Source organism: Mya arenaria, chromosome 3 (assembly GCF_026914265.1).
Source record: "Mya arenaria isolate MELC-2E11 chromosome 3, ASM2691426v1".
In the NCBI taxonomy this organism is placed as follows: domain Eukaryota; kingdom Metazoa; phylum Mollusca; class Bivalvia; order Myida; family Myidae; genus Mya; species Mya arenaria.
In genome coordinates, this window is record NC_069124.1 from 74,723,726 (window position 1) to 74,739,978 (window position 16,253).

A 16,253-nucleotide genomic window follows, 5' to 3' on the forward strand; every position below is an offset into this window, starting at 1 on the left:
GAGGTTGTTTCCTGATAACCTTTGATGCTCAACCATGTGTTTTGTTTTTGTCCAATAGATCTAAAATAACACCCTCAGAGATGCTTTCCCTGCTGGCTAACCGTGACTTCAGCTCATCAGCCATGCTGCTCCTGGGGGCCTGGACACTCTTGGACACAATAGCTATCGGCCCCGAGGCACTCTCCCTAATGGGTGGGGGTGGAGGCGGGGGAGGAGGAACTGGGGAGGCAACCAGGTGTGAAGACTGTAAACTCTTGCTCTCAGCTGGCATTGTCTCATTTGTTTGGGCAAGCGGATCTTTTCTAAGCTTTACTCTTATTGTGGCTTTCTTTGGACTAGGAAAGGATTCAGTCCTTTTATTTGGTTTCTGTTGTTGATCCATATTCTCCTTGCTGATAGATTTTGGAGTATCACAATTGTTACTCTTCTGTTTAGTAGAAGCTGAAGTGTGGGCATGTATGGTTTCCATATTTTCATGGCTTTGTTCTCCTTTATCTGCTGAATTCAGAGTTGTAGTTTCAATTGAATCTCTTTTGTTTTCAGACTTTTGCAAAACATTATCAACAGCTCTACTTTCAACTTTTGATACAAATTTACTTCTTCTTGGTGTTATTGATGGCTTCTTTTTCATTTCAACTTCTTCCATTGACAACTTCACTCTTATATCTTCATTCAAATTATCTCTCTTTTTGTTTTTCTCAGACCCTTTGTTGACCTCAATAGCATTTTCTAACTGATATTTGTCATTGTTTTCATTATTGGATAAAACATCACTGGGTTTCTCCATGTTTCTCAATACTACTCTAATATTGTCGGGCTCAATCTCAGTAGCAGCCTCTTCTTTAAGGTTTTCATGTACTTCATACTTGTCTTTTGAAACAGATGTTTTGTCTCTTAACCTGCTTGTTTCTTCATTTATTCTCTTTTGAAGATCAATGCTTTCCCTCTTGAATGAATCATTGTCTGTTTTCAAGTAAGAATTTCTTTTACGAGGAGATACTGACTTCCTACTTACTGCTGTTCTCTTTGGTTGAGCTTTGCTCTCCATACTTTCTCTGTATGCTTTATGGTCCTCTTCTGCCTTAGCAATGTCACACTCGGTCAACTTCTGTCTGGAGGAAATGTTACTATCTACTACAAATGGTTTACCATGGGTACTATCTTTTTCCAGCTGTAGAATGGCCCTTTCACTTTCTTTTCTTGATGTGTTGGATCTAGAGCTCACTCTTCCAGACAACTTGCCAGCCTGGTCATTTTCAAGATCTTCAACCCTCATGGTATCATCTGCAATCGAGCTTCTTTTAGCACCTAAGGAGACTTTGGTGAAAGATTGAGCAAGGTCAAGTTCAGTACTCTTCCTTACAAATGCTGTATTTGTGTCTTTAGTTTTTGGTGTTGCTGGATTAGTTTTTGGTTCAACACATGACTGTGAAACAGAACTTAGTCTTGGCCTAACAGTAGATTTACTGAGGTCTTCACTCTTTACCGCTCCCTGCACAATGGCTGGTCTGCCAGATGAGCTTTCCATCAGTTTTTGTGACAGTGATAGTTTCTTGTGTGGGGATGGAGGTCTTCTGTTATCAAATGACTCCCTACGTAGATAATCCTCTGAGTACAAGGTGAGGTCCTTAACTTTCTCTCTCCGTCGGCTTCTGGCAGATTCATTCACCTGAGCTATTTCTAGATCTTCCCCTGATGGCGCTTCACTCACGCTACTCCTGGTGCTCACTGCAGAAGACAGCCTGATCTGTGTATCCATGTTAGTGTTACTAATCTCTTTATTAGTAAAATTCTGACTAGATTGGTTACTTCTATATGACTTTGAATCCAAACTGATGGAGGTCCAGTCTGACTCTTGACTGATTCGATGTCTTTCTGCTTTGAACTTTTCCCTAGCAGATTGAAGAGATAGCTCTAGGTTTGGAATGACAACATTCAAAGTTTGTTTTGGTTGGTTTGTTCGGTAGGCAGAGTTTAATATTACACTGTCCTCATATGAGGAGTCTGAACTGTCAGAGCTCTCTCTCTCCTCGCTACTGGATTCTCTTAGGTTTTTCAGGGTGAATTCAGACTTCAGAGTGAATTCAGATTCATCCGAGGACAGTTGCTGACTGACTGAGGTGACAGTGTCACTGTCTGAAGTCTCCCCACCTCTACTTGCGCCCTTACTCCTTGCAGACGCACTATGTGATTCACTTCTCCCACTTGATTGTTTTTTGTGACCCTCCTTGCTGTGATTTAACTGGCGATCATCAGCATTCTGTCCGACCATGAAACTATTAAAGACTGCAGCACTAGGCTTGTCCAGTGTCCCAGTGACCAGCCTTATAATGGTGCGGGTTGACTGAATGTCCTGAAGGGCAGAGTCTGGCACCCCTGCTTCCTGGAACAGTTTCCTCCATGCCGGCGGAAATGCAAGGTTCTCCAGAATCTGCAGTATCTCCTGAAATGACAAACAATAATGCTGTCAGAATAACATTCTGGTATTCTCACAAAAATAATCAATTATAAATGATTATAAAACAACAAATCACAATGCATTCCAATCTTTTTTAATCAATATGAAATCAAATAATCGTTTGGTATTTGCGATGATTAATAGCATGAAACACATAAAACCATTAAAGCATAAGACACCTAAAGCTGCGCAGACTGACAATGAACACCTAGTCTACCTTAAATTGTGGCCTCTTGGCTGGGTTTGGGTCCCAACAGAGGGAGATAAGATGTTGTAGACCCTCTGGTGTGGCTTCAGGAATGACTGGCCGCTTGTTCTTTCTAACCATCTCGAGCACCTAGCAAATGAAAATGAATGGTTAAAACCAACATACATTTTATATGGACTGCTGAACCGTGTGCATCCCTGTTGTTTTGAAGAAAATTTTTGCAATGTTGGCAATAAACTATACTACAAATTGACGTCATTATTCAGCATTGTGAATAAATATGTATTGAATTTTGAATTAAAATATGAAAAGAAATGTTTTGACATACTCAATGTTTGAATTTGTTAAACTACAGAGAATAATAAATAATCAATACAACATACCTGGAAGACACTGGCTCCCTCGTACGGTGTTTTCCTAGTAAGCATCTCCCAGAGAATGATCGCGAAGCTGTACACATCAGCCTTACAGCTCAAGCGGCCCTTGTCAATGAGCTCTGGGGACATCCACACGGGTGTGCCACCTGTTGGACGACTCTTACCACGCCTACCAGACTTCATGCCCGCATCATGCCTGAAAAAGAAATGTATCATTCAACAAGTTCAAATTCATATTCAACATTTGCATCATGGGAAATCATAGTAATGTGTAATGAATTTTATGTTGTCTTGAAGGGATCTACATTATTTCAATCTGAAATAGTAACTGTAACTATAAATACATGCATGTTGGATTGTATTCATTTTTTAAGGTAGAAACTAAAGGTATTCAAAAGTGCATTACATTTTCTATATGAAGTCTACATTAAGTATACAAATGTAACTATAACCTATTTTATAACTATCATGTCAAGGCATAGAGCTAAATGTTAAAGTAAACCTCCATGTATAAAATAAATCATGTTGATATTTCATAATGTACCTGAGTTTGGAAAATCCAAAATCTGCAATTTTTGCCCTGAGGCCCTGACATAGGAGAACGTTTCCAGACTTGAGGTCTAAATGCAGCACCTCGGGACGGTGAGAGTGCAGGTAGTTCACGCCAGATGCCATGTCCTTTGCTATCTGGTAGAACAGGGCATGGTCCAGGGACTCACTGTGGCAAGAGAGTTTTTAAATTACCTGAGCAGGGAATAAAACAACTAATTTTTGACCCGAAATACTTCACAAAAGAGTACCTAATTCAAACTATTGATTGTGAAAAAAATCTTTACAAGTAATAACATCTGATATACGAACTTTTTGTACATAAGACAATTTAACTCTGCATGATAAATTAAAAAAAGAGAGTAAAAACTCACCATTCAGGGTTATGTAGATAGTTGTACAAACTTCCCCCTGACATGAGTTCAAGCACCATCATGGGGAGCTTGCCAGATGTACACACACCCATGAGCATCACCACCCGAGGGTGGCGAACCTCCTTCATCAGGCTCACCTACACAAGGGTAAACATGGTTTACAAGTTGTATACTAACAGGTATTAGATGGATGTAACTTATGAAATCTTTCTGTCATTAAATGCAGCTTGTCATGTTTTTTCAATGTAAAGTATAAATATGAATTTCTGCAAAAAAATAAAATAAAACATTTTGATAAAATACAATGTGTTGAAAAATATTTAACTGATTTCTGATTCTGACAGTTAAAAACTTGGGTTAAGTCTTATATTTGATCCCTGTTTCCCTTAGTGTTAACTAACTCTTGTTTTAGTTTGTATTTGTTTCAATTTTATATTGCCCCTTTATTTACCTCCGCTGCAAAGTAGTTCCTGTCATGTGCTTTAAGTGCTGACTTGAGCTGCTTGATAGCAACCTCCGAACGCTGGTACTCTCCTTTATACACTCGTGAAAATGTGCCTTCACCTAGCTTGTCTGGAGTTTGAGGAAAAAAATCTCAAATACATGTACAGTGTAAATTATTATAAATCTTAAGCTGTGTGTTTATTGCTGATATAATTTGTAATACCTTCAGCTAAAAGAGGTCTGTGGAGTCACATTATCGAGACAAACCATGCAAAAGTTGAATTAGTGATAATTTTCAAATCCATCTTAAAGTAAAGGCTTTAGGAGCACATTACCTAGGAAATATCATTTTCTGTCCAAAAGTCCCTTTTTCACAGCCTTTGGATTTTTTTTAATAACCACAGGTGTTATTCACTTTCTTCTATTTAATTTAACATGTACATGCATTAATGTATTTGAAGACAATTAAAAGCCCAGCCTACCTTCCTCCCTGTATGAGATGTCATTACTGTCCACCTCCAGGCTGGTCAGTGGGTCCGTCTGTCTAATCCTCTCTAACTCAGTCTCCAGCTGCCTGTTAACATGTGTAATTAATACATCATATATTTTTCTGCTGTATTCTATACAAACCTAATGGAAGCTACTGACTTGAAATGTAAGCCTTATGAAAGCATTTTCTTTAAATACAGATAAATATTTGAATTTCAGAATTAAGTTATTCAAATAAAACCATTTTACAAATGAACTCTCATAACTTTCCACACTGCTGTTACATCTGTATTTTTCTATCCCTTCTTTCTATCCCTTTGAATGATACCCCTCCCAATACTGCCCTGTACCTGATCTGCCTATGATGCTGGTGTTTCTCCCGTCTCATCTCCTCCATGAGATCCCGGCGACTCTGCCTCACTCCTCCCCCCTCGGTGTGGCTCAATCCCACCACATCCTGCCCATACTCCCCACCACCGTACAGCTCCCGGCTTGCATCTTGGGGAGGGGATCTGTCAGGAGATTGAAGGTATTCATCCAGGAGGCTTCTCAAAGCAGAGTTTTGTGATCTAGCAGATGCATGGCTGGATCTAGCAGACATTACTCTCTCTGAAACAAAAAACAACAAATTGAATATCAATATCTGAAATAGCAAATTTCATGTTTTTAAAGCAGACCTGAATAAGACAAATTTAGCACAATAGCCTGCCAGAACAACTAGCTGATAACTGGTTAAATCATTTCTTCATTTCAGCCCAAGACCCATCCACTAAAGACAATGATAATTCAAAGAAGTAATTAATAAACTGACGGAAGAGTTGTGACAGCAAACAATGTACAGTAAAACTGTGGTCCATGCACAAAACCTTATGGCTCCCTCGAGGTAATAATTTCACACTTTTTCCCCGAACGCTTGTTCCAAAATAAACAAACATTGCAAGGTGTTACAATTTTCGCAAATTGTAAAAATTGCAATAACAGTTGAAAGGCAATTTGATAAGGTGTGACACTGTTTATGCATGACCAAGAGTAGTTGATAAGGGAATTTGAGAAGATAATTATGAGAAGTTAATTGTGAGAAATGCAAATGAGTAAACACTACCATATCGTTCTAACATCGAAATCTATGAAAAGAATTCCTTCTTGTCAAAGGAATATGTAAATTTTGTAAAAATAAACATTTCTATTTATTCATTTATTGATATTTCTTTTACATTTAGTATACGAGAGCCTGAAAATATGAGAGATTTCCAGAACACAACACATAATCGGTTTCTTAGTAAACAGTCAGTTTGACGACTTCAAACTTAAAATACACTGAAAGATATTTCATAACAGACTGGAAAATTGAAATTTGGGTCGTTCGAAACATCGTTTCACTGGAGGTTTTGGCTCGGTCCCCGGTGTCCTCAAGCAATCGCAGTTTTACTGTATTATCAAAGAATTTAGGACTATCCCTTTACTACATTAAATCCCTACCATTCTCATTGTCGGACCTGGAACCTGGGCGCCGCCTATCTCTCTCTATCAGCTGTCTCTCAAAGTGCTGGAGTTGCTCCTGTAACCCACGCACCAGCGTCAGCGTCATCTCGTCACCACTCCCTGCTCGAGCCTTCAGTTGTTTTATCTAAAGTATCCGAATTGATAATTCAACAAACATGAACTTTTCTCGTAAAAGTATTCAAGCACAACAGGAAAAGGCTTATTTTAGTAATAAAAGAAAACTTAATTAATTCATTTACAACAACAACTATATATGGAGTATATGGGGTATTGAGATATCTTATATTCCTAAAATATATTATTCGTACAAGTGTTTAAACAAAAAGAGCAACGTTGACAAAATATATATTTAAGAAATGTGAGACCTTAGCCTGTATTGATGAGACCCTGTCTTCAATCTGTGAGTATGTAGCACTGGTGTCTGTCCGGTACCCACTCTCTGGCTCAGAGTGACTGCGATCTCGCTCACTGGTTCCCAGCTTGTACGTTGATAGCAAGGGGCGCTCTAAAAACATAATCATTATATGTAATGATTTTAAGTTCCAAACTGTTTTCATGTTTAGCCATTACATACAAGACTAAAAAAGGAAAGACCCTGGATGAAAATTCACAATTATATTTCAACCAACAGAAGCATTCATAATAATGCCCTGCCAACTGAATCATGTGGACTTCATAGATATGTTTGTAATAGCCCCTTTAAAAGCAGCCAATTAGGCATCTTGCATTTAATGTCTGTGTGGTAATTTGAGGTTATGACCAACATCCCATCAAAGTGTTAGGATAGAAGGTATAGTTGTTGCCAAGTTGTAAATGTTGTTATAAGTTGATATGTAATAGTTTCTGGTAAAATATGTATGTGACCTTCCTACAGAAGTAAATAAGTTGCTGCTTAAAAGTCAATTAAAGTGGTATATATATATATAAGTAATATAATAACTGAAATGTTTTGCCACTGTCGTATTATGAACATATATGTTCATAATACGACAGTGGCAAAACATTTCAGTTATTATTCATTGTATTTATTTTTTAATTACTGTTCTAAAGATGACCATGACTGGTCTATCTGGTGACTGTTGATCTAAAAATGTCTACAACAGGAATCTTCAGGTCATGACCAACCTCCCAGTCACATTTGAGCACAAAGTGTTCTCTTTCTTCTCTTTAGCTTTAATAGACAAGGGTTTTTTTTGTGTTCAAGGTCACTCGAACCATCTTGACAAATGCTGACTTCAAAATCAATGAAGCTCATCTGCTCTCTACATTGTGCCAAGTTTGATGACCTTAACCCCAAGCATTTTCCAGTTATCAATCGGACAATGTTTAGTCTGACTAGCCCCAGACTGACATTTGCAAAGCAATATATCCTTTCTTATTTGAAGAGGACATAATTATGTCTGACAACTTTTTCAAGGGGTGTTAATGTTGCACATGGCTGAAGACTAAAAAGTAAAGGATACATTAATATCATACTAACAAGACTGCCACTTCATCAATTGAACTTTATAGTTTAAAATATATACTCTCGCAATATACACCCACCTATGTTTGCCTGCATGTCTGACCCGAGAGATTTCCTGGTCTCGCGTCTGTGGGACCTGCGGACCTCGGTCCGCGGAGCCAGCACCTGGGTCCGGTTCTGGGCTGACACAAGCGAGCCTCCACGTGGATCTGTCATGTGGAGGACAGAAACATGATCAGTGATCAATAAATGTGCTTAAATTATCATAATGTACCTCAGACTTCTGAAGAAAAAAAGAGATACACATTGAAGTTTTTTCTATAAGTTAATCTCATGTATATCTTGTAACAAATATTCAATGAAATATTATACTGCCATAAATACAAACAACTTTAAAAATGTCTGAATAATATTTACGGTAAATATTATATTTTTTGTGATAAGTTCATGAAAATAATCTAGCACTATCCAACATTTTTGATATTTGAAATGAAGTCCCATTCTGCCAAATAACTAGTGGTACTAGGATCTGAGACTTCCAGATTTAGGTCTGACTTGTATTTTTTTTTCCAATTTTGGAAGCCCCAGACTTTTAAATAATTCTGTACATACCATCCATGTTTTGATTTCATATAGTTGAATCTCAAAATAACATTATAAACAAGAAATTGGAGTGAGACTGCAAGTAATTGATTCAAACGCCAATATGATTATGGTTCGAGTAATTGATTCAATTGTCGCTATCCCTTTAGTTGTCTATTAACATTTATTTCCGTAGTCACAAACCATGATTGGTTCATATGTTAATTTGTAAATGTATTCGCTGTGAGCATGAATAATCTGTGAACACACACCCTTGAAGCTAGATCTTGATTGCAGCATGCACACAAGTAATATTTATGTTTTTCGTATGGGTAGATGACAAATGTCCATGTTGAGATACACATCTTGTGCCCAGACCAGAACACCAATAAAGCCTAATAAAAAAATTCTTTTTGAAATTGCAACCCACAAACTTATCTGTAGTAAAAAAATTTGAAAAAATTGTTAAAAAAATTAACTCGCAGACTGAAGTCAAAGTGTCAAATATTGATCTCCCATGCAATCAAAAGTAACCTTGTGTTTACAATAACCAAGCAATATAAATATATCAATTATATCAATTCCTGGCCAAATGAAAAAATATCTCATCTAAGCATGTTCAAACACATATGGTCACATTTATTATCTTATACTAGTTGCAAACCAACCAAATTTAAAAACATGTCTTAACAAAATGCATGTTTCGATAATTTCCATGCAAAACACTATATCTAGACTAGCCATATGGCTTACTTATTGGTGGTAAAACATAAATGACTGTTGGTAAAGCCCTAGATTCACTGCACACTGAAATCAAAGGAACATATGGTAACACAGTTTCATAAAGTAACTTAAGTCATGCAAACTGGATGTCAACAAACTTCTATAATGACTTTTCTATGTACCTACACATTTAAGTTACGTGTTGATTACTCTGTATGAGTCATATACATAATTAGATTTTAATTTCCACCATTCATTTAAATGCCTACAGTTCATATGTAAGAGCAGGGTTACAAGCCAAGAGTATAACAAGGATGTGTTTTCTCATCAGCTTTAACCCAAGCCATATTTCAAAGATTTCTGCCGTAGATGTACATTCATTTTTAATACTATACACTTCTTTACATGTATGTACATATTGACCAGACAAGTGAAATTGTTCAACTTCATTATACAAAATTTAATATTCATGTAAAATGGTTGTATACCTGAGTTGTCCGGATTGGACATGATGTTAACTGTGACCAGACTCTCAAGCCCATCGTCACGGTGACTGTGGATGACCTCGGACCTTGGGGTCTCCTCTCCCTCACTCTCCCCTTCCCCAACAGACTGCTGCCAATTCAGATAACAATGGTGTAGGAATAAAACTATCATTGCTCTAATATCTGATTCTCAGGCATTACTTGGATATATAAGCTGATTGATAATTAATACTGCTTTAAAGGAACTCAAATTTAAGTTGACAGCTATCTTAAGACTTATTACAGCAAAGATAACACTGAAGATATAACTCATTTATCCAACACACACAATGAAACTAAACTTACATCCTTTTCCCGTTCCCTCTGGAGGTGCCTGGCAGCCATCTTGTCACGGCGCTGTTTCAGCCGATCACCCTGGGGGGCAAGTGGCTCACCCTGAGCCTGACTGCGCACACTTTTCTCCTCATACCGCTTTGCAGCTGCCTGCACACCTGTAAGTTTGTTTAAGTGTTTTAATTAATAATCAACTGTGGAATTTATGATTTCCGTTTAAAAGACTGGTGTGACAAAATGTTAAAATTGTTATTACTTAAGTGCAAGAAAGATGTTTTTCATTGCAAAACATAACATGTACATGCACAGTACAAATCTAGGAAAGCAGATATTCAAAATCAGATATCATGCTTCTTTAATTTATATTTGAGTCTATTGCAAACATGTAGTGTCAGACTATATCCCTGTATGCAGAAACATTATAATGAGAACTGAAATGAAAACCAAAACTGACCTTCTAAAGCTTTTCTCTTGACAGCATCAGCAGAGCGGCTCCTGGCTCTTATAGTTCTTACTTCTTTCTTCCCCTCAGTCTTCTTCACGATAGTCTCCTTGTTCACCTTGGCTGGTTCTCTGGTCAGTGATGCACTGCGTGGACGCAGCAAAACCCCTCGACTTGGTTTTGACTCAAGGTTAACCCTTGAAGATCGCTCTGAGGCAAAGGAATTGCTTCTTTTTAGTCCTCCTTGATTGCTTGGTTTGTTAACTTGACTTGTAGGTTTATTTACATTCTGTCCTGGTTTAGAGGCAGCTTTAGCTGAAGGAGGTTTTTTTTCTATAAATTTGGCACTACTGGACCGAGTACTAGCCGCAAATGATGGAGTACTGGCCCTCACATTTCCCATGCTATCCTGGCTGGAAAGCTGGCTTTGGATGAGGCTAGGAGTGCTCACCCTTCTCTGTACACTGATTTCCACACTACTAGAAACATTCGACATTCTACTACTGCTTCTTACAGGCTCATTGCCTAGATCAGTCTTTAAGTTTTCTGCACTTCTTTTTACAAAAGTTTGGTTTTTATGGCAAGAATTATCACTACAAGCTTTACTGGCACTGGATTTTTTATTTTTTGTAATAGAATTTCTAATTTCTACACTGTCATCTGTACTTTCCCACTTGACGGAGTCAACATTCAAATGTTTTTTTCTTTCTGCACGTTGTTCTGACACTTGAGCAGGTTGTGTCTTCAAATCTTTTATACCTTTCAGGATCCTGTCTAGGACACCAAATGCTGTAATGCCCATTTCGTGAAGCTGGGAGGCTGACATGAACTCCAAGTCCAACAAATCTAACCCATTTTCTGCAAATATCTGCACATATTTTTCCACATCAGGAACTCCAAGACCTCGCAGCCAGAATTCTACTTCCGTGTTACACTGTTTGGCTGATGCAAAGGGACTATTATTACTATAAAAGCGGTCTTTTATACCATTATTTGTATCACAATGGCCATTAAAATCAGAAAATCCAAACACATCTCTGATAGGAATGTTAGAACTAGTATCATGGTTTGAATCAATAACAGCACAAGATAGTTTTTGTCCATTCACACTTTTATCAAGACTTACTCTCTCTATTAAAACCCGTGTTCCCTCTAAGTCTAATGATCTACCATTATATTTACTTCCTGATCCTATTTTAACTTGACCACTTTTAGGATCAATGTATATCTCACTTGGCTCCTTAAGCTGAGTTTCAAATACACCAGCATTAGGATTTCTTTGTTCAGAGTCCACTTCTCTTATACCTTCTGATAACTCTCTTGGAGTGTATGTCACACACATCGTATTTGGACTTACTTTGCCTGTCAAGTTTTTCGACTGAGCCTTCTGTTTATCAACTATTTGGTCACCTTTTTTAGATGCGTAATTACCCTCATTACTTTTCAATGCAACATTAGAATTTGCACACTTTAAATTCCTACTTGAATCAAATTCATCCATTCTAGATTTTCTGTGTACATCAGTTTTATGATTTGATCCAGACCTGACCCTGTTGACACTTTTACCTTCTCTAACACTATCAAGTTTAATTGTCTCATTTTTCACTCTGTTTGCTAGATCATTCCTGTCCTTTTTTACGGATATTTTTCTTTTTGCACTGTCAGCTGGTTCTTCACTTGTAGGCCGACGTGGTGCGTCAACAACTTTTGTTACAAGAGGAACATCTTCCTTCCTGTCATTGTGTTCTGTTCTATTCTTTATTTCTCCTGCCCATGACTCCCTTCTGATCACCTTTGAACTTGCTTTCTTCAAAACCTTTGTTTTCAGGTCTGTCAGTCTGTCCTGATTCACATCACTACCTATGAGTTCTAAATTTGTACCTACATGGGCATCATCATTTGGTACTGGCCCTCTGTTATGTCCATTTTGTTGTGTTTTGTCTTTATCAACAAGATCCCGACTGGATTTGTAGGTTGTGAGCTTGCCCGCTCCACCATGCTTCCATCTTGAACTTTCATTTCCTTTCCTTAAACAAAAGTCACATTTATGTATTCTTTTATTCAAGCTTTAATCAACATATTCTTTAAATCTAACATTTGTTTAGTTGAATTCTAAAAGAGGGGTGCACATACATGCCATATTTTTGAAAGGCTTCCCGGGAGATTTTGATAAGAATTCCAGGGAATTTGGGTCATATTCCAGGGGATTTTCATCATCGCCATTTTGCGCTTTGGCGTGGGTACCATTTGACTTTTTTTTTGAAACATTCAGAAAGATTTCTTTACTCTTGATTTACATTTTTATAAAACAAGTGTCACCATGCACTACTTCAATAAACATTCTAAAGCAGTTTCAAATCTTGTGAAATTCCTTTAATTATCCATTGTTATTATTTCTAAACACTGCTGGATTTTACTTTCACAGCATGTACTGAAATTGCCAAACTACATGTGTCCCATGTAACTAATGTAATAACCTGTTAGTCAGCTGCATAGTGAAAAATTTGTCAAACAACTGCATACTTATGTTTTTACCTGTTAGTTGCTGGGTCAGCTGCATAGTGAGAAATTTGCCTAACTGCTGCATACATTTTACTTATGTATTTACCTGTTAGTTGCTGCGTCAGCTGCATAGTGAGAAATTTGCCAAACTACTGCATACTTATGTATTTACCTGTTAGTTGCTGGGTCAGCTGCATAGTGAGAAATTTGCCAAAATACTGCATGTTACTTATGTATTTACCTGCTAGTGGCTGGGTCAGCTGCATAGTGTGTGTGTAGCAGGTAGGCCGTCTCCAGCTCTGCAATATCTCGCTGTAACTTGCTACTCCCCTCAACCAGTCTATCATAACTGCAGTATGCAACACAAGTGACTTGTATAGTGTTCATTATTTACTTTATATGATGAACAACAAAGCAAAGATTTTTATTGTTTTATAATCGTACCTTGCTGGATTAAAATTATCAACTTAAATTCTTGTTTTTGTGCTGTATTAATAAAAAAAGCTCTTGTTCTATTATCAGATGTAGTTTTCAAGTTAACTTTATACAATTCACATAAATATAGTTTTCTTATTTAGAGAATATAGCTAAAATCATATATTTCAATGCATAATTTAATGAATGTATTTTAGCCAAAATAATGGCAAGTGCAAGTAACAGTAGAGCAGTACACACAGTGAGTTTGAGTTGATAAATGTAAAACTTTATCAAAAAGAAGTAATGTTCATACTGCCTGTCTTTTTGCCTGGGTCTCGCTGCTGATGTCATTATTAATTGTTGTAGTTCACCTCAAGTATAAAGTAACATTCATTTTGTATTGGTTTAAACATCCTGAAAAGATAGTACATTTCACTTTTAAAACACTAAAAAAAAATTATATATATATATATATATATATATATATTATATCAACTTGATAATGGTGTATACAATATGTAATTAGTAACCTAATAAGTAAGGTACATTCATTAAATAAAGAGCTCAACAGTCTTAATTATTTCACTTAATTAATGAAGAACATACTACCGTAATGCAAGTCTTAAATGAGAAAGATTGACCAGTTGCCTCTTTTAGTACTGTGGCATTGTTCACATGATTTAGAATTTAAAAGGCTACAAAATAAAAGCAATGTTTTCCTGGAGGCAGCGGGAATATCCTATTGCTTGAATGATATACAGCATTGCACTCTTCAGACAGGGCTATTTAACTAATGCACCAGTCAATTGTAACCACTGCCCCCCAAGGTCCGGGAAATAGCGGGGACTATGACTTTCTGTCCAGCCAAGCCCGGGTAAAATCCCCCCCCCCCCTGCGGGGAGGAACTGCCAAATGCCCCCACACCCAGGGACTCAAGGTAAGGCCCATTTCCTTCTATATTTGGCGCGAAGACAAAACCACTGCATTTACCTGGCACACCAGCCCATTTCGCCGGCTATCCCAGTATACTCCCGAACCTGGGGGGGGGCTAGGTTACAATTGACTGGTGCATAACAGCCAGGCTGATAATTGTATGTTTTTTATCTTTTCAAGGACGACAAAGATCAAAAGAAAATAAGCGTGAAACACATTTCTACCAACATAATGTATGATTGAACAGTCTATCGACATTTCATAATATATCATATAAGAATTCAACTAATACTAACCTTAATCAGAAGTAGAAATTCAGACAGCAGATTATTTTAAATAGAAACAGACAGGAATTTTTGAAACGGAAACAGTGTCAGACAAACACCAGAAGAAAAAACTGTTCTAGTGGTAAGGTTAAACTTCTTAAAATTTGGAACATCTGTCAAATGATTTTGAGAAAAAATGAAACGATAAAATGTGTGGATAGCCTAAATCCAGTGTGTGTGCATGCTTCCTCAAATACTCACATTTGAAATTTATGGAAGAAATGTTAAACATTATCAGCATAATGCTATCAGCTTTATGTATGTAGTGTTGTAACCAGCTGATTTTGTGACTGCGCTGAAGTAACCAGATTCACATTATTTTCATCATAATTCTAAGTTTTAACTCGAGACCAACTGTGACTTGTTTATATCTATAGTCCGTGTTCATGACCCTCCCTGACTTTTGTATATAGACACATCTGTCTAGGCCCTCCCTGACTTGTGTATATAGTCACAGCGCTCGAGGCCCTCCCTGACTTGTGTATATAGTCACAGCGCTCGAGGCCCTCCCTGACTTGTGTATATAGTCACAGCGCTCGAGGCCCTCCCTGACTTGTGTATATAGTCACAGCGCTCGAGGCCCTCCCTGACTTTTGTATATAGTCACAGTGCTTGAGGCCCTCCCTGACTAGTGTATATAGTCACAGCGCTCGAGGCCCTCCCTGACTTGTGTATAGTCACAGCGCTCGAGGCCCTCCCTGACTTGTGTATAGTCACAGCGCTCGAGGCCCTCCCTGACTTTTGTATATAGTCACAGCGCTCGAGGCCCTCCCTGACTTATGTATATAGTCACAGCGCTCGAGGCCCTCCCTGACTTATGTATGTATAATCACAGCGATGCAGTGATGTCAAAAACGTGCTCTGCAGCGATAATGAAAAAAGAAAAATGAAAAATCACGGAGCCTGTTCCAATTAGCCACCAGCTTACAAAACAAGAATCTAAACAATGCATACTTAACATAATTTGCTGTACAGTCAAATATTAAACACGCCGTTTTGTAGCGAAACCTTATCGTGCTCTTTTGAGATCTAAAACAATAACAACATCATTACCTGCAAGTATCGACAGGAAGTGTTGTTATCATCAACAATGTCACTTTCGAAAAGCCACTGCCGTAAGGATTATATGATTTAGTCATAACGGACTGAATGGCGATAAAATCGGGTTTTACGGACTTAACTATTTGGCCACAAATAAACTTGGATACGTTAAAAATTATGCTCAACTTTCATGCATTTTTAGGCAGACTCCTATAGTAGTTTAAACTTTTCCGTGTTTTTGCTCGTAATCTGAATCTGAATGATACATGTCACCAAATTTGTTCCAGTCAATAATTTGTGTGACAAGGAATTAGTTTTTATACAAGTCACATTAAGTATAATAGGCACAAATTGCATTTTGTGGTGTTATGCGTTGAAATCTCACAAATGCGTGTATTTACGTAGTCTTCCGATTGTTTAGCTCTTAAAGTGCTATTAGGTCTTTGAGTTTTAAGAAATAGGTCAATCTTAATGGCTGATACGTGCCCGTCCACCACCTTGTACAAGAACGTCAACCTCAAGTGCATGCACCTCTCCTGGAGGCTCTGTAAGTCAAGGTCTGGAAGCATGTTGGAGACGCAGCTCTCTTGCTGTTCTGTTCT

At 37.7% G+C, this 16,253-nt stretch overlaps 1 protein-coding gene across 1 annotated transcript; it reads right to left on the reverse strand.

Moving 5' to 3' along the window:
- Positions 1 to 28: 28 nt before the first annotated feature.
- On the reverse strand, positions 29 to 15,716 carry LOC128225577 (uncharacterized). The gene is made up of 18 exons (XM_052935453.1): positions 15,664 to 15,716; positions 13,665 to 13,765; positions 13,176 to 13,283; positions 10,445 to 12,459; positions 10,003 to 10,148; positions 9,661 to 9,787; positions 9,203 to 9,256; positions 7,948 to 8,076; positions 6,768 to 6,907; positions 6,379 to 6,526; positions 5,250 to 5,508; positions 4,893 to 4,984; positions 4,418 to 4,539; positions 3,967 to 4,103; positions 3,588 to 3,761; positions 3,050 to 3,239; positions 2,676 to 2,795; positions 29 to 2,443 (listed from the first exon to the last, which is right to left on the reverse strand). The coding sequence occupies exons 2-18, from the start codon at positions 13,700 to 13,702 to the stop codon at positions 29 to 31; spliced, it is 6,414 nt and encodes a 2,137-aa protein (XP_052791413.1). The 5' UTR covers positions 13,703 to 13,765; positions 15,664 to 15,716.
- Between the last annotated feature and the right edge of the window lie 537 nt (positions 15,717 to 16,253).